Below are 23,805 nucleotides of genomic sequence, written 5' to 3'. Positions count from 1 at the left end.
GTAACTCCCTTGTCAGTTGAGGAAGATCTGTATGTTGTGTTGGCACTTGGTGGGCCCTTTCAGTCTGAAGAGATGCTATTCTGTTTTTGGGATACTGTGTTATTTCTTTGCTAATTTTTTTTCCATTATATTCTCTGTTCTTTTTTCTAGATGTTCTATTCAGATATTAGACCTTTTGTATTAATATTTTAGTACTGTTTTTCTTTTTAGTTTCCATCTCTTTGGGAGACGTCCTCAACTATACATTCCAGTGTATTTATTTTAGTTTTTACTATTCTTTTTAATTTTAAGAGTTTTCTTATTCTTTCTTTTTCACAAACTAAATTTTTACTTATTAATGGATTATCTTTAATTTTTATGCATATAATCCTTGTTTTTAAGTATTGCTCTGGTCTCTGAAAAATCTTTTTTTTTTTTTTTTTTTGTTTTCCCCTCCCCCTCATGAACTATTGCCTTAGATACTCTAGTGATTCTTGGTTGTTTCTATTTAAGAATGGGGAACTAAAATGCTTAAGTAGAAACTATAACTTATGTGACAGATTGTTACTTGATGGGGTGATTGGGATTAGAGCAGGGACACACCAGATTTTCGATACATAGAAATCTGTTCTTGTGCTATTATATTTCTGTCGTGGAGAATTTTCTAATTTTTGTCATGTGTGTTACATTCACGAGGGAATGCTGGCATTCTGAGAACATGGTGAGTGGAAGAGCTGGGAGGGAACTCCACTACTTAGTATGTAGACACACAGTTATCCAACTTTGAGCTTTGTTCCTCACTTTTATAGAGTTTTGGGATATAATGCACATGCTGTGTAACTCACATACTTTAAACGTACAATTGAGTGGCTTTTGATATATTCACAGTTATGCATCTGTCAACATAAGCTATTTTGGAACACTGTCATTACCCTATAAAGAAACCCTCTGTACTCCCTAGCTGCCACTCCCCAGTCCCTGTATCCTTTCTCCACCCAGCCCTGAACAACTAGTAATCTACTTTTTATCTCTATAGATTTGCCTGTTCTGAATATTTCATATAAATGGAGTCATGTAATATGTATTTCTTTGTGATGGTTTCTTTCATTTAGCATGATTGTTTTCAAGGTTCATTGATGTAGCATGTATTAGTACTTATTCCATGTTATTGCCAAATAATAGTCTATTCTATGGATCTGTCACATTTTATTTATCCATTTAGCAGTTAATGGATATTTGAATTGTTTCCTGTTTGGAAATTGTTTGGCTGTTATGATTAATGATGGGACCTGAACATTTATATACAAGTTTCTGTGTGGACATAGGTTTTTAGATATATTGGTTATATACCCAGGAGTGGGATTGTGGGATCATAAGGTAACTCTGTGTTTAACTATTCAAGGAACAGCCAGTTGTTTTCCACACTGGCTGCAGCGTTCTATGCTTTCACCAGCAGTATGTGAGAGTTTCAATTTCTCTACATCCTTGCAAACGCTGTTTTGTCTATATATTTTTTTATTATAGCCATCCTAGTGGATGTCAAGTGGTATCTCGTTGTAGTTTTGATTCTGTTTCTCACTTTTGTTGTCTGTGGAACCTGTCACTTCCAAATCCTGAGCCTGTCAAGGGTTATTCTTTTTTTCTTTTAGGATAACTTGTCTTGCTGTCTGCAGGCATTTTGGATTCTAACTTCTTCTGTCTGTTCTGATCAGTTACTTGGACTCCATTTGCTTTCTGATATCCAGAGATTTATTGGAAGTTCTTGTCCACTGATTTTTTCCCTTTTATTTACCCTTGTCCTTAAAGGGAGGAAAAACATTGTGTGTGTGTGTGTATGTGTGTGTATAGTGAATTACTTCTATATAAAATATTTATGTAGTTTTTAAAAACTTTTTAAATGTTTATTTTGAGAGAGAAAGAGACAGAGCATGAGTGGGGTAAGGGCAGAGAGAGAGGGAGACACAGAATCTGAAGCAGGCTCTAGGCTCTGAGCTGTCAGCACAGAGTCCCATGTGGGGCTTGGACTCACGGACTGTGAAATCATGACCTGAGCCAAAGTCGGATGCTTAACGACTGAGCCACCCAGGCGCCCCTAAAATGTTTATGTATTAGTTATTATATATAAATTTATTTTTTGGCAGTCATTTTTGTGAAGTCTCAGAAGAGCCATTAATGGGTAATCAGTCGGTCCTCTGAATTTAATATGAAGTACCAAATTGTACCTTTAAATATCTTCTCTGCAGATATCCCCAAATTTTGTTGTTACTTGTAAGAATTATTATATAGGACGAAAAATACTTTTATGATGAATATGAAAGAAATGAATAGGCTCAGAAAGAGCTACTATTGAGTATAATTCAAATGTTTTCAAAGTGCTGGATTTTCTTTTATTCTAGTAATACTGATTTGCACTGCTTATATGTTTAATGTAGCTGGGCATCTTAAATGAACTAAGTAACAATTTTTAATTTCTAAGATTGCTTATAAAGAGTTGTATTTGTTGGGGCACCTGGGTGGCTCAGGTTAAGTGTCCAACTCTTGAATTTGGCTCTAGTCACCATCTCACAGTTCATGAGTTCACTGTGTCTGGCTCTATGCTGATAGTGCAGATGATAACAGTATATATAGTGTATGTATGTATATGTGTGTGTATATATATATATGGTGTATATAATAACAGTATAATAATAATTATGATTAAAAGCTAATATTTATTTCATTCTTTCTGCATGCCAGACACTGCTGAAAATCCTTTATATAAATATTAACTCATTTAATCCTCACAATGACGGTGTTAGGTTGATATAGCTTTTTGTTTGTTTTTATATATCATCTGTATGGTAAGAAACTGAGGGCTGGAGAGATTAAGCCACTTGCCCAAGGCCACACAGCTAGTAAATGGTAGGGTCTACTTTTAAATCAGCGCAGTCTAGTTCTTGAGCTTGTGCTCTTAGTCATTAGACTATAATGCTTGACATTTCTACAGAATTTTATGTACATATATTTTTAACAGGGGAGAGACACTCATGAAATATTAAAACAAATGATACTTATTAGTAAGGAGTAATAGGTTGGGGAATAAGTACAAATTCATGACCTGGTATTTGTAAGATAAACTGTGATCTAAAGGTACTTTGTCTTTTTTTTTTTTTTTTTTTTTTAATTAATTTAATTGAGAGGAGTAGGGGCAGAGAGAGGGAGAGACACGGGGAGAGAGTATTCCAGGCAGGCTCCACACTGTCAGTGCAGAGCCTGACTTGGGTCTCAATCTGAAGAACTGTGAAATCATGATCTGTGCTGAAATCAAGAGTCAGGCGCCTAACCAACTGAGCCACCCAGGTGCCCCTAATGTTCTCTTGAAAATTCATATTTGCTTTAGATCCTAGTTTGGATCAAAGATGGTTATTACTGAATTAAGCACAAAGCATTATTTTTATATTTATTTTATGTTTATTTATTTATTTTAAGTAATCTCTACATCCAATATGGGGTTTGAACTCACAACCCTGAAACCAAGAGTTGCATGCTCTTTTGACTGAGCCAGTCAGGTGACCCACAAAAAAGTCTTTTTTGAGGTAGATGTATAATTACCATGTATAGTCTTCTTCATTGTGTCTTATATTCTTAAGCAGGAAAAGAGGAGACAGAAAATGTCATTGGATGGTACTAAAAAATTGGGTATGGGCCAAAGTGTCAGTGACAAATCCAGTTTTTCACTGTTTAAAATATTTCAGAACAATTCTGATCCAAGTGTTTTATATTATGCTTTTCCACCAGAGTCTTATTTTGCAGCTCATCTTTTCTAAATAGGTCTATTTTATAGTGTGTATATATAGGTCATTCTGAATCAAGTTAACTTTGCAGTTGATTGGGACCTTGTTTTAAGCTTATTGAACAAAGCTCTGTAACACAGAATTTTGGGCATAGGGCCATTTCCAGAGTCTGGTCCAAATAAACAGCAACAAACAAAGATTGTCTCTTTCTTGGCTGAAGGCTCTCTCTGTGTGGTTTGTCTCAGGACTCTCTTACACTTTTTCTACCCCTTTTATACTCCTCTCCTTTTTCTATTCAGGGCAAAAGTGTTTAGATTTTCATTCTGTAGTTATTCTTTCAGCAAACATTTATTGTGCTTTTACTTATATACAAGATTCTTTGCTTGAAACCTATAATGTCCTCCCTGTATTGGTGTAGTGGCAGTTGTGAGGATAGTAGGCCTTCCAACATGATATTGTAGAAAATAAATGAAATACTGAGTAGTTTTGCAATGTCATACTTCCTTTCTGCTCTGCCTTTTTGTCTTTCGATAATTAGAAAGGATTTTGTTTTGGAGGATCTGTAAAAGAAGCATGTTTTCCTTCCCCTACCCCCAATTGGTAAGGGAAAGAAAAGAGAATGTAATAAAAATAACATTTTTCAGTATAATAGTTTAAAATAATCATATCTTAAAAGGTAACTTAAAAATCTCGTGTACTTAACAAAATTTGTCATTTCAACATTTGTCTTAAAAAATATTTCCCTTTCTAAATAGAATCACTTGTGAAATATTTTAATGAGAACCTTTACTTTCCACAAAATGTATTTTACCCATTAAATTCTTGATCTGCTTATATTATAAATGGCCTGCTTGACCCTTTAAAAAGAAATCATCAAATATGATTTTCTAATTTCCTTAGTCTTTCTTTAATATCTTTTAGTCAGAGCAGAGTTTAACTTATTTTTATTCATGCTGTTTAAAATTTTCTCTAACCTCTGAGCAGGTATTGTATTTTCATGTCTGTTCGCCTTTTGCTTATGCTATTCCCTCAACTTGGATTTTCCTCTGCTCCCCATCCTTTCTTCTTTTTGATCTGCTCAATATGGCTGGCTAAATGAGATTTCTTTTATGGATTTCTTGATGGTGCTTGAGGAATATTTTAATCATTTTATTCACACTGTACTTTGTGTGATTAAAGACTTTTGAAAAATTATACTTAATACATTCAACAGAATACATGTAAGGTATGTTACAACATTTGTAATAATAAAACAAACATTTGGGAATCCAGCACCAAAGTAGAAAAAGATCAATTCTGTTTCTTCTACTTTGGTGCTTCAGTCCATACTCCCAAGAAAATATTTATTTCCTTTCTCTTCAGAAAAGCTTATCACATAAATATGTATTCCTAAGTAATTGTTGTTTAATTGTGTTTGTATTTGGATTTAGTAAAAATAGATTCATGCTGCATATAGTCTAGTGTCACTTGCTTTTTTTTTTTTAATTGAGCGTTATGTTTCTGAGATTTACCTATACTTCATGCATAGTTCATTCATAGTAATGTATAATATTTCAGATATAGCTATGCCCAACTTAATTTTACATTTAATGGATCTGGAATTGTTTTTTTCCCTGTAGTGTGAGGTAGGGATGCATTTTTAGTTTCTTTCTCTGTGGAAACTAGTTGCCCCATTTGAATAATGCATTCTTTCCTTTGTGTCATCACTGTGTAAGATTCAAGTTTCCTTGTAAGTGTGAGCTTGTTTTGAGTTCTCTCTTCTGTTGAATTTGTCTATACTCTTTTACTTAGTATGGCTTTATAATAAATCTTAATGTGCAGGTCCCTCCTCCCTACCTGAACTTTGAAAAAGTTTTATTTATTTAAGTAATCTCTACACTCGATGTAGGGCTCAAACTTAAGACCCTGAGATCAAGAATTGTATGTATTCTCTTCTGACTGAACCAGCCAGACGCCCTCCCACTTCCCCCTTTCTAATTTTTTTAAAACCATATCTTGGTCATTCTTTCCCCTTTGCCCATCTATATATATTTTGAAACTATGAAAGACCCTGTTGGGGTTTTTATTGAGAGGCACATTGAAGTTGTAGATGAGTTTGGAAGGTTTGGCATCAGTACTTCATTGGCTGGGAGTGGGGGAATGAGAGAGATGTCTGGTTGTGAGTAAGTGGGTGTGGGTTATACCTGGCTTTGAAGGCCACATAAGTTTTGTTTTCAGGTTAATTTTTCAAACTCCCATTTCACTGTTTCCTTATTTCTTCCCTTATTTATATAACTGGTTAGGGAGAGAGTTTGTTGTAGTTTTATTCAGGATGTTCTGATCATTTCTATTGATTATCTTATTTGCCCCATTTTCATTATTCCCTCTCACAACTCTTGATCTTATTTGTGCTTGTCATATTGAGTCTGTCAAAAGAGTTTCCTATTTGTGTTATCTTAGCTCTAGATTTTGCCTTTTACATTACCAAATTCAGAGGCCTTGTTTGCTTTGTATTAGACTGTTGCAACTTATGTTTTTGTTACCAGCCCATTGCGGTACAAGTTCATTTTGTGTACTGGAAATGCAACATAAAATATTAACAAAATTCAAAAAGTTATTTTTAAAATGTGAAGACTTCCTTCAAATTAAAAACTTCTTCAGACCATTGCAGAAGTCCAAAACTGGACAAGGAATAAACTGTTTTATTGTCATTTGATATTTAGGCAGCAAACAGAATCACCGTACTATGTTTAACTTACTTCTCTGACTTTATTTGAGCTTTGAATTACGTGTAAGTTCTTCAGGAATGTACTCATGCCTTAAAAGGTGATCTTCTGAACATGTACATTCTGTCTTTTACTTCCAAATTTCTCATGTATATTGTTTCGACTTTATCACTTCATTAGGTGCTGAATCATCAAACATGACTTGATTTATTAGAACTTGTCTTTGGGTTTCTAGCTTTTCTCTAGTTTGTCCTGCTGATAGCCACATCTGTAACATGTGCTTTCTTCTTTTAAATGAATTGTAGTCTTTAGGGCTTGGAATCGTTGAGTTTTAAGCGTCCAGAGTCTTAATGACCATTAGACTGGGTCTGAGGAGTCCTCTAAGATCCTAATATTGCTAATGGCAAAACTAGAGATTTGAACATAATTTGTGTTCATCATTTAGTTATTTTAATTATTTTTTTATTATCTATTATCTATCTATCTATCTATCTGTTAAAGTTTTATTTATTTAAGCAGTCTCTGCACCCAGCATGGGGCTTGAACTCATGACTTGGAAATGAAGAATCACATGCTCTTCCAACTGAGCCAGCCAGGTTCCCCTATTTTACTTTTTAAAATAAAAGTTGTATATATTTTAGGTGTACAACATACACATATACAGGGGGAAATGATTACTATAGTCAAGCTAATTAACATATCTTCTCACAAAGTTACTGTGTGTGTGTGTGTGTGTGTGTGTGTGTGTGTGTGTGTGTGTAAAGAGAACACCTGAAATTTACTCTTTGTAAATTTCTAGTATTCAGTATGGTATTATTAACTGTAGTCATCACGCTGTACATTACATTGCTAGACTTAACTCATTCTTTATAACTGCAGCTTTGTTTGTAGCCTTTGACCGATCTCTCTCCATTTCCCGCACTCCCAGAGTCTGGTAATCATCCTCTGTTCTGCTTTTTGTACTTTCAGCTTTTTAGATTGTTCATTTCCTCCACCTCCCCACCCAATCTCCTTCTGTGTGTTTGACTTTTGTTAGAGTCTACATATAAGTGAGATGATGCAGCTTTTTTCTTTCTGTATTTGACTTAGTTCACTTAGCACTTAGTTCACTCCAGATTCAACACTCCTTATATTTCTAATACATAATGTGATATGTCCATGTTTTCACATTAATATTTTAGAAATACTTTACCTTAACTGCAAGGTTGTAGATTGGATAGTTCGATAAATAAGACTCAGATGTGTTTATTTTTTTTAGTACTTTTTTGTATCAAGCAGTATTATTGTTATCCCCATTTAATATAAGCAAAACGGAATCTTAGCTAAAAAGCTTGTATAAGATGTCACAACTAGTACGTGAAGGAGCCAGTGTTCAAAACTAGATTCGTGTGTGTGTTTTCTTTAAACCAGTGGTTTTCATCTGTGCTTCTTAGGTCTAGGAATTGCTGCAAGGTGATCACGTGAGCAACCAGGGTAACTCATAAATTTGATCCCCAGTATATTAGAATTGAAAACTAATTTTCTTTATATCAAACTGCTATTTTGCTATCTAAAGATGAAAAAAGACCGAAAGTAAGGAATTCAAGTATGAGTAGGAATTAGTCTCCCTGAAAAAGCTAACTTTGGCTTGGTGAGCATATGCATGCTGTTGTTATACAAATGTTCCAAGTCTGTTCCCCTCCTCCTACCTGCTGTATTCACTCACTGTGCCATATGGAGGGTTGTGCATTGCTGGAGGGGTTGTATTCCTACTGGGGAGATTGGGGAGGGAGTGGACTCAGAGAAAAAAACCTTCAAGTAATTTGAAATAGTGTCCTAAATACATCTGCAATGTGTAAGGGAAGTAGGATGGGTGAAAAAGACGATTTTAAGGCGAGTTGTGCACACGATGCTGTTTGAGAGGATAGAGGAAGAACTTGAGCCATTTTGAATTTCTTTTTCCCATGAAGACTGGGAATTGAGTGGGGTGTTCTTTAATAGGATTTAAGCAGGTGAGATGTCTTCAAAGTTTTTCATTTTGTTTCTCAAGTTTACTGTTTTTGTAAAGATCACATGGTTACACCATATATAAAGAACAGATTGGAAAGGGAATAGATTGGATGCAAGTGGACTAGTTAGAAGGCTGTTGCAATAACCAAGGTGAGAGATGGTACAGTAGATTGACTATGATTAAGGTGTTGGAAACAGAAGGAAACACATTAAAAAAATTTTTTTTAATGTCTTTTTATTTATATTTGAGAGAGAGACAGAGCGCAAGTGGGGAAGAGGCAGAGAGAGAGAGATGGAGACAGAATCTGAAGCAGGCTCCAGGCTCTGAGCTGTCAGCACAGGTCCCAGCACAGGGCTCAGACTCATGAACCGTGAGATCATGACCTGAGCTGAAGTTGGATGCTTAACTGACTGAGCCAACCAGGTGCCCCAAAGGAAACACGTTTCAAGTTTGTATATAAATTCAGGTATAATTGACGTATTAGTTTCAGCTGTACAACATAATGATTCAATATTTGTATATGTTCCAAAGTGATCACCAGAGTAAGTCTAGTTAACATCTGTCCCTGTACATAGTTATAAAAATTATTTTCTTGTGATGAAGACTTTCAAGATTTACTCTTAGCTTTCAGATATGCAATATGGTATTATTAATGATAGCATGCTGCATATTACATCCCTATAACTTATTTATTTTATAAGTTTATTTCATAAGATAAGTTTGTACCTTTTGACTCCCTTAACCCATTTTGCCCAGTCCGTGTCTCTGGCAACCACCAGTGTGTTCTCTGTATCCGTAGGCTTGTTTTTTGTTTGTTTTTTAGATTCCACATACAAGTGAGATCCTATGGTATATGTCTTTTTCTGTCTTAATTCACTTAGCATAATACATAATACCCTCAATGTCCTCCATTATGTTGCAAATGGCAATATTTCATACCTTTTTAAATGGCTGAATAGTACTCTATTGTATGGTATACCATTGTGGTAATATATATACCACAGCTCCTTTACCCATTCATCTATTGATCGGTACTTAGTTTTTTTTTTCCCCCCTATTTCTTGGCAATTGTAAACAGTGCTGCAGTGAACATGGAAGTGCATATATCTTTTGGGGTTAGTGTTTTCATTTTCTTCAGATAAATACTCAGAGGTGGAATTGCTGCATCATGTGGTAGTTCTGTTTTTAATTTTTTGAGGAACCTCCATACCTTTTTACATAGTGGCTACACCCATTTGCATTCCCACTAATAGTGCACAGGAGTTCCCTTTTCTCCACATGCTCACTAGCACTTGTTAAAGGTAAATGTGACAAGATTTAGTGATATTGGATATTAAGTAAATGCTAGATACCTGACTTAAATAATTGCAGGCTCTGCCATCATTGCGGAGCCTGACGTGGGGCTTGATCTCATGAACCATGAGATCATGACCTGAGCCGAAATCTAGAGTCAGATATTTAACTGACTGAGCCACCCAGGTGTCCCTGACTTAAATGACTTGAGAGAGAACTGAAATAGGAATGTTGAAATAGAGTTGAGTAGACTGTGTTTGATTTTGGGCAGCTCCATTTTGAGGTGCAAGTGACGTTAACAGAGTAATGTCACACTTTTTTTTTTTTTTTGTATAATTCAGCAGCCTTGAGGAGAGGTCTAGAATAAAGTTTATGTGTGTGTAAATGGCAGTTTTTATACCTGCATGTGGGTGAGTTTGCCAGGGAGAGATTATAAAGCCTAGAGAGCCTAGGACTGACCATGGAGGCATTGCATCTGTAAAGTGACTTTGCAAAGGACACAGAGATGAGTGTTCAGGGAGTTAGAACAAACCAGGTGAATGTTAGTCCATGTATTTTACTCTCCAAAATCTCCAAAATACCGAAGTCTCAGTATTTACTTTTCTATGGAATTATGAACCCCCAAACTTAACTTCGTGTCAGAATTTAGCTAAAATTTGTACTAAACTCGTGCTATTACAAAAGCAAGAGTTTAAAAGATAAGTAGAAGCATTAAAAATTTAGCTCTTTACAATTTGTAACATCAATGACTAACTATATCAGATAATCTCCAAAATTGCTGAGGGGAAGGGAACTGAACTGGCCTGAGTTGTGAATTGTTTTACTATAAAAACTGGTTTGCTTTGTTTCAAGAACTGTGAAGGGTCTGAGTTTTTGCCATCTATGCAAGCTAGCAAGTTAGACTGCCACAGTTTCATAGATGCTGGTAGAAGATACAAGACTTCTGGGTTAGAGACATAGGACTTCTTCTTCATGACAATGGCAGGAGCCAGTGTTGGCATTTGTGCCAGTTTTCCAAGCCCAAGCTCCATAGAGAAATGTGAAGAGGGCTGAGTGATGCCTGTGGTTCTACCTTGCCTGTATTGCAGCCTAGTCTGTTTTATAGGAGAGGAACCTCCAGGTTAGGGAACCCATACTTTTACAATGGGAAGTAGCCTGTCCAGTGTTAATCCTAGAGGGAGATGACATCTTTGTTGTTTGAGACAGTAAGTGAACCTGCCCTTTGCTCCTGAGGGAGACATTTTTATCCTTCATGTTTATCATATATTTATCCTTACAAACACATTTAACAAGATATTATGGAACAAAGAGAGGCAATGGCTGTACTCACAAGATACACAGAAATGTTATGGAACCATGGACAATTTACCTTCAACAATATTTGCCCCTAATTTCTTAAAAAAATTTTTTTTAATGTTTATTTATTTTTGAGAGAGAAAGAGAGACAGAGTGCAAGTGGGGGAGGGGCAGAGAGAGAGGGAGACAGTCCGAAGTGGACTCCAGGCTCTGAGCTGTCAGCACAGAGCCCAGTGTGGGGCTCGAAACCACAAACAGATCATGACCTGAGCTGGAGTCAGACGCCTAACCTAGTGAGCCACCCGAGTATTCCAATATTTGCCCCTAATTTCTATACATTTCTTGGATTCTGGTAAAATTTCTCATGACTATACTTTTTACTGGTCACTCATTAATTTGTCTGACAAAGGCTGGGACTAGAGCTATTCAGTTTATCTCATAAGACATTTAATTAAAGTTATTCATTGTCAGTAGGGTAGCAGGATGAGGTCAAACTGCAATATTGACCTCAACTGTGCTCCCTAGGGTCCTAGACCCAGGCATTTGAACAAGTGCCAAGGTCTGCCTTAGAGAGCCAAGTGGCTTTCTCTATAAGTTTCTTCACCGATTTTCTACTTGATCCAGGGCATTAATCTAAGAATTACAGGATGTATTAAGGAATGCACAGATTTGGCCTTGTCCTGCAAGGAGGAAGTCTAGGACAATTCTGTCATCCATCATAATCCTGGTCAGTGAATTGAGACTGACCTGAGTGGCCCCAGGACTGAGGTGATATCACTGATCACCTTAGCTGAAATCAGGGACAAGTTTCCAACCACATTTCGTTTGTTTCTTTTTCTTTTTTTTTTTTTTTTTTTTAAAGTTTTATTTATTTATTTTGAGAGAGACAGAGGTGGTGTGAGTGGAAGGGGCAGAGAGACAGGAAGAGAGAGAATCCCAAGCAGGCTCCATGCTGCCTGCGCAGAGCCTGATGTAGGGTCCGAACTCACGAAACTATGAGATCATGACCTGAGCTGAAATCAAGAGATGGATGCTTAACCGACTGAACCACCCAGGCTCATTTTCCAATGGGATGACTCCCATTTTAGGGATAACTGCCTCAGACTGCATGTAATTAACAAGTTATCCTTCTGAGAGGTCCATCCACCCCCATCCCCCCACCAAATAATTAAGAATACCCTTACTTTGGAAAGGGCAAAGTTCATGTTTGCTGCACCAGTATTCCTGTGAAGAATGTGGTGTTTACAGTTGTTGTCCCCTTCTTCCCCAGATACGTCCTAAAGTCAAGGAGCACAGGCTGAGTTTCTGCAGTGTTGCCTCCTGGAGAGCTGCTAGGCTTTAGAGGTTCCAGAGAGTCTAATGCTAAAACAAGTTGAGAGTCTAATGCTAAAAAAGTAATGTTTTTGGAGGGATTACCTGAAGGCAGTCAGTCCAGTCTGTCCTGTTTATGCCATCAGCCAGGTAGCATTCATCTGCCCTTTGGAATGACTAAATGATAGCTATAGGAAAGACACCTGGAGGTATTGACAGGTATTATATATGGGAAGTATAGGAACTGGGGCCCTCGGCTGCTTCCTGAAGACTTCTCTGTGACATTAAAGAGAATGGTGATCCAGTTGTGATCATAGCTGTTCAGCAGGGTATGGCAGACTTAGCAGTCTAATTTCAGGCACTTCCACTGTTTAGGAGAGCTGCACTAGGGAATTTTCCTTTGTGAGAAAGACTCCAGGGGTGATTTTGGAAGACCGAGATTACTAAAGCCCCTCTTTCTTCCCTCTTGAGATCTAAAGTGTTTACTCCATGGGTGCCAGAGTTCTTCTAGTTCCACAAGATCGGTGTGTCCTGTACCAGTACAGAACTTCTCCCTTTCCCCCAGTCATCCCTGACTCTCACCCAAACCTTTTGTCTGGAAGGGTCAGATGCAAGAGGGACAAGGGCATTTTTATTAAATGTAATTACAGAGACCCTGCTGTGTCTTCTGTTTTGGTCCACATGATTCACTGTAAGGGGACTTCATGAGCAGTATACTTTCTTAACCAAATGGTCACTATCTGTATTGTCTAAGACCACAGAAATCCAACAAGAAAATTAAGGTGACTGAACCAGAATTATGTTAGAAATCCCAAGGCCCTCTTTTGTCTAGGCTGCTATCCAGAGGGTACAAATCAGGCCAGCTTGGGGTTTCCATTAGGGGAAAGAAAGAAGCATCACCTTTGGGAATGGTCAGGACAGATCTCAAGTGGCAAGGAGGAGATGGTCTCTTCCTGGGGTCATCCACATTCAGTAACCAAACTGCTGTACTGATATGTGTGAACCAGGAAGAATTAGGGGAGGTATAGTCAGAAATCTTTCTGAGTTGATTAAAAAAACTTTTTAATTATGGTAAAATACATATGACATAAAATTTCCCATCTTAACCTTTTTTTTTTTTTTTTTTAATTTTTATTTTTTAAGTAATCTCTACATCCAGCATGGGCCTCGAACTCAAAACCCCAAGATCAGGAGTCGCATGTTCTACTGACTGAGCCAGGCAGTCGGTACCTAACCATTTTAAGTGTTCGGTTCTTCAGTGTTAAGTATGTTCATAGTGTTGTGCAACCAATTTTCAGAACTCTCTTCATCTTACAGAACTGAAAGTCTGTATCCATTAAATAACACCTCCCATTGCCCTCTCCCTCCAGACCCTAGCAACTGTAATCCTGTTTTGTCTCTATGAATCTGACTACTCTAGATACTTCATATCAGTAGAATCATATAATATTTTTCCTTTTGTGACTGGCTTATTTTAGTTGGCATAATGGCCTCAAAATTCATATTGTAGTATGTGTCAGAATTTCTTTACTGAAAAAAAAATTTTTTTTCTTTAATGTTTATTTTTGAGAGAGAGACCACAAGTGGGGAAAGGGCAGAGAGAGGGAGAAATAGAATCGGAAGCAGGCTCCAGGCTCTGTGCTGACAGCTCAGCACAGATGTGGGGCTCGAACTCACCGAACCACGAAATCATGACCTGAGCTGATGTTGGACCCTCAACTGACTGAGCCACCCAGGTGCCCCAGAATTTCTTTACTTTTTAAGGCTGAGTAATATTTCACACTTTGTTTATTCATCCTTCCATTAATGACACTTGGGTTATTCTACCTTTTGCCTCTTGTAAATAAAGCCACTATGGACATGAGTGTACAAATATCTCCTGAAGACCCTACTTTTCAGTTCTTTTGGGTATATACCCAGCAGTGGAATTGTTGAGTCCTATGATAATTTTATTTTTAATCTTTTGAGGGACCACTACACTGTTTTCCACAGAAGTTGTATCATTTTACATTCTCACCAGCAATGCCCAGGTGTTCCATATTCTCCAGGTCCTCCTCAACACTTGTTATTTTCTGTTTGTTCTTTGGGGATAGTAGCCATCCTGATGGGTATGTTATCTCATTGTGGTTTTGATTTGAATTTCCCTAGTGATTTAGTAATGTTGAGCATCTTTTCATGTACTTATTGGCCATTTGTATATCTTCTTATCTATCTGTCTGTCTATCTATCTATCTTTGGAGAAATATCTAATCAAGTCCTTTGTCCATTTTTGAATCCAGTTTGTTTTTTGTTTTTGAATGTTTTGAGTTGATTTTTGAGGAGGTTGTTCCAGCATCCAGCAATACAGGATGCCTGTGGATGGTAGGGAGTGTGGAAGGCCATCAAATGCCTTCACTAACAGCCCATTGTTAGTGATCTTTGGAATAAAAACATCATTATCAGACTGCATATGGTTTGGAAAGTGAAAAACATGACAGATTAGTGTCAAGGGTAACAGTAGTGTGTCGAGTCACCTGGAGTGGAATAGCAATAGCATAACCTGAAAAAGTGTCATCAATGGTAAGGCACCACTAATAGTGTGAAGGGTGGGGGGTAAGGTCTGATGTAGCCAATCTGTCCGTAGCAAGTGATGTGACCTCCTTCACCATGAGACAAATGGATCTTCTGGGAATTACACGTGTCGGATGCAGTGGCTGCCTCTGCATCAGGAACACAGAGTCCTTTACCATGATTCTATTCTGTGACTGTACATGTGTTGCTGTATGATGATAGAACCTGCAGCGGTAATGGCAATCTGGGCAGTACAGCCTTAATCAGCTTCATTCCATTTGATCTCTTCAGACACTGGGCCCTTACCGTGGGCATCTGTGGTTGTGACCTCGATGATCTGATCAGCCACTGCAATATGTCCCCACAGTTTATGACCAGTTTTTAATATGTCAGTCTGTAGTTTTCCAAGTGGTAGACCAAACAGGTAGGTCATTGGTAACAGACTCAGAGTCAGTAAAAATGTAACAAGGTTTATGAGGGGGAGTATTGGTCAGATCTATGAGAGCATTCTTGAATTCTGCCCACAGAGTAAAGCAACCACACCCATTTTCAGCTCTGTGTGGCTGGCCCTGAAATTGAACAGCACAGCAGCCCACCAGGCACTCTTGGGTTTCATTGTAGTTGAATCGTTGGTGAGCCAGGTGCAGATGTTCATGGGATCCTATGTGAGTCAGGTGCTTCAATGAGCCAGCGACTTTGGTTCAGGTGGCAGAGTGAAGGATAAAATTTCCCCACAGGGATAATTGCCATTTTTTTCATATGAAACTGAAATACCATAGGGGCCAGGCTGGTTGCATTCTTGAATATCCCACTTCAGTGTGAGAAAAGAGGCTTGATAGGCTCTTCCCACCTTACTAGTCATTGAGTTTGTGTTAACCCATCCTAAATAGGAAACTCCAAAAGGAGTGTACCTGGTGGCCGTGTCAGGGAGGCATTGAATCCAAAAATTAAGGGATACCTTTGGTGGAGGCTGCTCCTCTTGCCAGAGGCTCCAGTCAGTAAACTCATCTGTGCATGGAGACTTGTACTGAAAGGGATCATAAGGATTGTGGAACGCCTAAGCTACCAGTGCTTTCTATATGGGCTCTTCCCAGTTGTCATAATCCCCTTCGGCACTTAGGAGCATTCACGGTGCAGATGTGTAAAATCAGTACCAGTTATACATTCAGTGATAGAAGCCACAACAGTAATACACTGAATTGGTCCAAAGATACCAGCTGTAAAGTATGAGTTAGTTACTCTTTCTCACTGTGAATCCTGTCCAAACCTCAATAGCTGAAAGCAAGTACCCTCTCCCTTCACAGAATGGCTATGAAGGTGACATGGGCTTCTGTATCTAACAGCCATGAAATTTTGGGTTCTTCCCCTCCTTCATGATCTGGCATACTTGGGTATGTTTGATCTTCAGTTCCCCTTAGGGACTAGGAAAACTCCACCCCCAATCATCTTTCTCTGTAAAGCAGCTGAGGCTGGGCTAGAGGGGAGGTGGGGAGAGAGCAGCTCTGCACCAGTAAACAAGGTGCATTTCCTTTCAGTTTTGAGCAGTGCTGTAGCTACAAGCTGATCAATCAAATAAATCTGTAGTGTAGTGTTTTTGATCCACCCAAGGTCCCATGGTCTGTGGCAGGGTCATCATTACTGACATTCAGCAACTACAGCCAGATAGCTTTCTGACAGAGAGATGAGCTTGTGCCCTTTGGATGACTTGTGACAGCATTATTTTTAAGAATCCACCTACTGTAGGCTATGTGCTGCTCCATTGTCATGATAACCTCTCTTAAATTCTTGCTTGATTTCAACATAAGGATTAGAGGAGTTTTCCAAGTTTGGAAGGTCTGAGAGTAGGAATTTATCTAGATTTCTTGGGCGAGTTTCTCATTCTCCAGTGATCCCCTTCATCATCATTTTAATCCTAAATCAGTACAGTAAGAACCTGAAGACTACTCAGTGCCTGTAGTAGTTTCTCTCAGTAAAATTTCAGGGGTGGGGGTGGAGTTGAGCAAACCTCCCTCATAGCAGACAGGACCTACTGCCAAAAAATGCTGAGGTCTTTTACTCATCTTGTATGGACTGAATGTTGACAGGATAGACTGTAGAAGGGACTGAGCAGTAACATAGTCAGCTGTTGCCATGTGTACTAAGCATTATGTGGGGCGTCTGGGTGGCTCAGTTAAGCATCTGACTCTTCATTTTGGCTCAGATTATGACCTAGCAGTTCATGAGTTTGAGCCCTGCTTCGGGCTGTGCCCTGACAGCACAGAGCCTGCTTGGGATTCTCCCCCCAACCTCTGCCCCTGCTTTCTCACTCTCTCTCAAAATAAATAAGTAAAAGCTTAAATTTCTTAAAACATTATGTGCCCCGTCCCCATATCTTCTAAGCAAACTAGCTGAAGTTCTAAAGATTCTTCTGGTTCTGACCACAGTGGTTGCAGTTTTTCTCCTTTGGCACCCAGTGAAACATTGGGTGTAAAATTGTCTGAAAGGGAACAGAACTTTGTGTTCCCTGCTCCCTCTGCCAGGTAAATCTTAGTACCAGTTGTTTATAGGGCATACCTTCTGAAGCTGACTGTCAGGTTGATGGAAAGTTAACAGTAACTGGGGCATCATTCAGACTGCTATCTTTGAACCTACAAAATGGTCCTCACCCTGAAACTATCACCTCAGCTTAGCCTTATTAATAGGCAGTAGAGGACAGTTCATTGCTTGGTTGACCATCCCATTTGGTCAGCACGTTCGCTCACGATTCCCATGGACTTCTTTTGATTCCTGTTTGCTGGTCTTTCGTTCCATTTCTAGAAAACTCTGTCAGCATTCCATTCTCCTTGCTGAAACTGTCAAAAATTCTGAAGAGTTTTAAGATTATTTTACATTTCCTGCAAGCTAAGAAGTTAGCCTGCCAGAATAGATACTGTTAAGAGACATGAGACTCTTGGGTCAGACCCAGGATGTCATTGCTCATGGCAATGGCAGTAGCCAATGTCAGTATTTGTGCTAGATAACTAGCCCCAATTTCCATAGGATCCTGCAAAGAGAGCCAAGTGATACTTGTACACACAGTTGGTTTCATTACAAGAAAGGAACTCCAGTTTATGGGACCAGATTTTTTACAACAGGCAAAAAGCCTTCCTGACCTTTGCCCCAGGGATGACATTATTTTTATTACACTGGGAAGAAACAACTCTGCCATCTGCTCTCCAAGAAGACACTATATGAAGGCTGTTTACTATATAAATATCCAGGACAGAGGGAGTAGTGCTTTTTCTTATAAAATGTGGAAAATTGCTAGACACTTAGGGTAGTTGTCTCCCTAATTTTGGAGTCGGGACAACATTTTTAATTACAGGTTCTTTCCCAATCAATTTTTTAAAATTTGGAAATAGAGGGGCACATGAGTGGCTTAGTCTGATCCTTGGTTTCAGCTCAGTTCATGATCTCATGATCATGGGATCAAGCCCCGCATGGGGCTCTGCACTGAACGTGGAGCCTGCTTGAAATATCTCTGTCTCTTTCTCTCTGCCTCTTCTTCTCCCTCTTTCTCCACTCCGCATGCGTGTTCTCTCTCTAAAGTAAATAAAATTTGGAAATAGAATCTTCAACAGGCATTAACATGAAACTTTTTCTTTCTTTCTTTCTTTCTTTTTTTTTTTTTAAATGTTTATTTATTTTTGAGACAGAGCGAGACAGAGCATGAGCAAGGGAGAGGCAGAGAGAGAGGGAGACACAAAATCCGAAGCAGGTTCCAGGCTCTGAGCTGTCAGCACAGAGCCAGACGTGGGGCTCAAACTCGTCAATGGCGAGATCGTGACCTGAGCTGAAGTTGGATGCTCAACCGACTGAGCCACACAGGCGCCCCTTCTTGTTTTATTTTTCTGACAATACTCCCCTGCCCCTTGCTGCTTTTCTACCTAGACTATTGTAATTGCTTCCTACCTGGTCTCACTGCCAGTACTCTTGTTCTGTCTGTCCTCAACACTTCTACCAGAGGTATTTTTTAAAATGCAGATCTGATGATGTCACTCAGTTCAGATTTGTCATTGGTTCCTCACTACCATTAGGGCAAAGTTTAAATTGTCGAGTAGTTGTGTAATTATTTCTTATGTGCTGACTACTGTCCAGTTTTAAATGTTGGCAACTAAACAACAGCAAATTTTTTTTAAGCCATAAAGGCCAGAATTAGCTAGGCTTCATGTTGCCAATGTATAACCTCTGCTGTAATTTACCATCTTTTCTAATAATTGCCTTGGATAATTTCCCTATCTGCGTCTTCTTTTATTCATACTTAAAAACCTACATGCTGTATAGTCTTTAAGTGAGCCCTTCTGAACCTAGTTAGGTATCTTGGCTCTGACATTGTGCATGTGTCACTACAGCACTAACCTCATTGTGTTGTAGTTATTTTATTTTATTTTGTTTTTCCAGGTCTGCCTCCCCAGTAAATAAAGAGTAAGCTTCTCAGAGCAAGACCCCTCCACTTTCCATACACACTGAGTTTTTAGGAATGAAAATTGCTTTCCTGGAAATTGTTTTGGAATCAAATCCATTAAATCTGTTGGTGCTTTTAATCACCTTTAGATAGTACCTGTTTTGAGCCTCAAGGATGTTAATTTCCTTAATTTTGAAGGGAAAGATATAGTATTCACTGGAGATCAGACATGTAATTCAGTCCTGTGGTCCAACGTGTATGTAGTCTGGTATGATGGACATAATATAATTTACTGTGCCTAATAATATTTTTTTGCTTTTTTCACATTTAAAATACAGACTGTGGACATTCATAAAGAAAAAGTGGCTCGAAGAGAGATTGGTATTTTGACAACAAATAAGAATACATCAAGAACTCACAAAATAATAGCACCTGCAAATATGGAGCGCCCTGTAAGGTATATTCGGAAACCTATTGACTATACAGTTCTGGATGATGTGGGCCATGGTGTCAAGGTAATAAGCATTTTTATATTACATTAACTTGAAATAATTTATCCAGTAAATATTTTGAGTAGGAAATAGGAAGATAAAAATAATTTTCTTTTTAAAAAAATATTTATTTTGAGAGAGAGAGCCTGTGAGGGAGGGGTAGAAAGAGAGAGAATCCCAAGCAGTCTGCACACTGTTAGTTCAGAGCCCAAAGTGGGGCTTAATCCCATGAACTGTGAGATCATGACCTGAGCCCAAATCAAGAGTCACACACTCAACCAGGTGAGCCACCCAAGTGCTCCTAATTTTCTTAATTAATAGATTCTATTAGCTAGTAGCTAGCATTACAGTTTTCAAAGAACATTTAATATTAATTGTGTATTCTATATACTAAGCTTAAGGCAGAATTTTACCTGTGGAACAGGCTTTATTTAAGAAGATAATAAAACTTAAAATGGCTGTTCATCAGTTAAGCCATTTGAATCCTAAACTAATACTTCAAATTTGTGAGTACCATGAATGAATGGATATTTAAAAATAAAACTTGTAGGCTTTACAGAGTTGGTTTAGAAAATAATTTATAAGAACTTTCACCCTTTGATTTCTAAATATGTTTATATATTAGTGCATATGTGTAGATGTGGCTGTAATTCCAGCAACTTATGAAAAATAAAAGATTGTATGTAGTTTTGTTTTGTGCCCCACCCCCATCTCTTCCTCCTCACCCCTGCCCCTAAGGGCTTTTAGGAGAGATTATTTGTTGCCCATGTTTATTTCTTAGCACGGCAGAATTAACTCCTTTTGAAGGATACCTGTGACTTGTCAACTTCATAGGTGTTCGTGGGTCATTTTGTAACCATACTGAATGGCCTGAATTCTTCCGTCTTCTCTCTTCAGGATAAATGATTCCTCTCAAATTCAGTAGTCCTTTTCCTAGAGGACCTTTATTTTGATTTTGTATCTAGTTTTCAGAATTTTTATAATAGAATTTTAGGAGTCAGCTAGAATCTGGAAGCTTTCCCTAGCTGATTGATCTGACAGATGCTATTGCTGGATCTGTTGCATTCTGAATTATTTGGGGTTCTTGATCAAGAGTGGGGAAATAGCTGACTGATAACACTGACCTTTATTCTTCTCTGAGATTATGGAATCTGCTCTTTACTGTGATGCTTGGAAGTTATATGTAAAATTTGAACACTTTGCACATGTAAAGGATGCTACTTGTTTGTTTCTTACATTTTTACCCAGAGGATGTGGCTAGGGCTGTGTAAGAGCTTAAATTCAATTTTAATTTAAGATATTTTAGACTAGATTGAACTTTAGGATTTGAATATTGAGAGTCTAGAAGAACTCTTTGTATGATTAACTGCCTTGGGATTAAAACTTACATATATACATATATACATATGCACGCATGTACACACACAAACCCACTCTCACTCACTTCTCCTTTTTATTTCTTTCAGAACAGTATACATGCATTAAGAAAGTTCTGTCACCAGCTTAGAAGTGAATATCCTATATTATCCCTCTACTAATAAATATATTTAATAGTTTAATACATAGTCCTTAGCAGATTAGAAGATGAAAGCAAATTTTACAAGGAAATTTTGGGTGAGAAAATGAAGCTGTTTCATCATAAATGTATAAATGGGAAGTGTAAATGCCACATTACATATATATATATACTTCGTATATATATATATATATATATATATGAAGTATATATATATATATACATATATATATATATATATATATGAAGTATGAAGATGTAAATTTAGGCAGTCTACTTTTTGTAATGGATGTTGACACTTTTTTTTTAGTATTGTGGCAAAATATAAAATTTACCATTTAACATTTTCAGTGTACAGCTTTGTGGCACTAAGTACATTTATATAGTTGTACAGGTTATTGTTTTGACTAGGGGTGGGAGGGTGGGTGGTCCATGAGAACATTATGTCTTAGAAGCTGCTATGTGGCATATTTGTCTATATTTTGTTTCTGTGACATACAAATATACACATAATTATTTTTTCCCCAGTTGTCTCATTGCCACTTTATTTCTCCTGTTTTCTGATTTTTCTGAGAGATCATTGCCAAATTAAATAAATACTTCTAGAGTATAGAGGTATAGGAAGCTTAGAAATTTGTAGTAGTTAATTTAACAAATGCTAGGGCCAATATTATGAGAAATAAAAGAGAGAAGCTGTACTTAGTTATAGATCTAGAATTACTTTATCTTTTGTCCCATTTACTGTTTAGAAATTTTTTTTCCTATTGATTGTTAAGGGTTCTTTTTTCTGTTAAGGAAATGAGCTCTTTATATATTGGCAAATATTTCTTCATACTGCTGTTTGACTTTTGCCTCTGTTGTTTTGGTATTTTAAAAAATATGTACAGATTAAAAAAATTGCTTCCAAATATATTAATATTCTTATAGCTGCTAAGTTTTATGTTAAGGTTTCCATGCTCCAAAATTAATATTCCATCATATTTTATTTTGTGATATAAATTTAAGGGGTTTGGTATTTGTATTATTTAAATATTTACTGTGCTAAAGCGTTTTATGCTGTGAAGTAGATGGTTACACAGAAATTTGGTATGAATTAAAAATATGGACAAAATGGGGTGCCTGGGAAGCTCAGTCGGTTGAACATCCGACTCTTGATCTCAGCTCAGGTCTTGATCTCAGGGTAATGATTCAAGTCCCTCATTGGGCTCCATGCTGTTTGTGGGCCCTACTTTAAAAAAAAAAAAAAAAAAAAAAATATATATATATATATATATATATATATATATATATATATATATGGAAAAAAATGTATTTTTTTAACATTTTATTTTATTCTTGAGAGATAGAGTATGAACGGGGAGGGACAGAGGGAAGGGAAGACACAGAACCTGAAGCAGGCTCCAGGCTCTGATCTGTCAGCACAGAGCCTGATGCGGGGCTTGAACCTGCAAACAGTGAGATCATGACCTGAGCTGAAGTTGGGTGCCCAACCGACTGAGCCGCCCAAGCACCCCGTATATATGGAAAAAATATCTTAAGATAAGTCTGGCTTGACTTTTGTAAACAGTATAAGATATGGATAAGAGAATCCTAGCACAGGGAAACTACTAGAATATATATACATAAAGGAGAACGCAAAGAAGATAAACCTTATAGGGAGCATAAGTTTTCAGGGTAAGTTAGACTAGACAAGACCTGAGTACTTAGTAGAGACATTTATTTTTAATAAACCATAATAATAATTAACAGCTTTATGGACTTGTTCCTAATTTACAAAGGACTTTCAATGTATGTGTTTGTTTTTAAGCCTTGAAAAGAACATGTGATCTAGGAGTTGTTACATTTTATTTGTGGAGACACTAAAGATTTAGGATAGGGGTAAATTTTTTTTTTTAATTTTTAATGTTTATTTTTGAGAGAGAGAGAGACTGAGTACGAGTGGGGGAGGGGCAGAGAGAGAGAGGGAGACACAGAATTCGAAGCAGGCTCCGAGCTGTCAGCACAGAGCCTGACAGGGGGCTCGAACCTACAAAGTCTGAGATCATGACCTGAGCCAAAGTCAGATGCTTAGCCGATGGAACCACCCAGGTGCCCCAGGAATGATGTTTTTTAAAGGTTGTATTAGACAAAGGAGTAAACTAATGAATCATATAAAAGAAAGGATTGGCTGGCCTTACAGAGTTTTAGCACCTATAGTACATAAAGCTTTACTTAGACCAAAAGATAGGGAGGAATCAGAAAGAATTCTATTGTTTTCAACTCAAGATTCCAGGGAAATGGTAAATGTAAATGTTAAAGAAATGAAGTGAGATCTTAAGAAAATAAAAGTCTAGTTTGGATGTGTTTTGGGGACATTTAAGTGGAAAATCTTGTAGGTTGCTAACAATTAGAGTATTTTAAGCAGTAAGATACAGAGATTATTTCCTTCTAACACTCTCAAACTCAAACACTTCTGTATATACTTGGTAGAGAGGGCTG

At 37.6% G+C, this 23,805-nt stretch overlaps 1 protein-coding gene across 15 annotated transcripts in view; it reads left to right on the top strand.

Moving 5' to 3' along the window:
- ABI1 (abl interactor 1) overlaps window positions 1–23,805 on the top strand; it is a 128,510-nt gene that overhangs the window by 77,131 nt on the left and 27,574 nt on the right. For all 15 annotated transcript variants that reach the window (XM_060659109.3, XM_060659108.3, XM_060659107.3 and 12 more), the window contains exon 3: window positions 19,659–19,835. In XM_060659109.3, the coding sequence (XP_060515092.1) occupies window positions 19,659–19,835 (177 nt within the window). The remainder of the gene's footprint in view (window positions 1–19,658; window positions 19,836–23,805) is intronic.

The sequence above is a fragment of the Panthera onca genome, chromosome B4 (genome assembly GCF_046562875.1).
Source record: "Panthera onca isolate mPanOnc1 chromosome B4, mPanOnc1 haplotype 2, whole genome shotgun sequence".
Classification (NCBI taxonomy): Eukaryota; Metazoa; Chordata; class Mammalia; order Carnivora; family Felidae; genus Panthera; species Panthera onca.
This window is presented reverse-complemented; position numbering and strand designations above follow the sequence as displayed.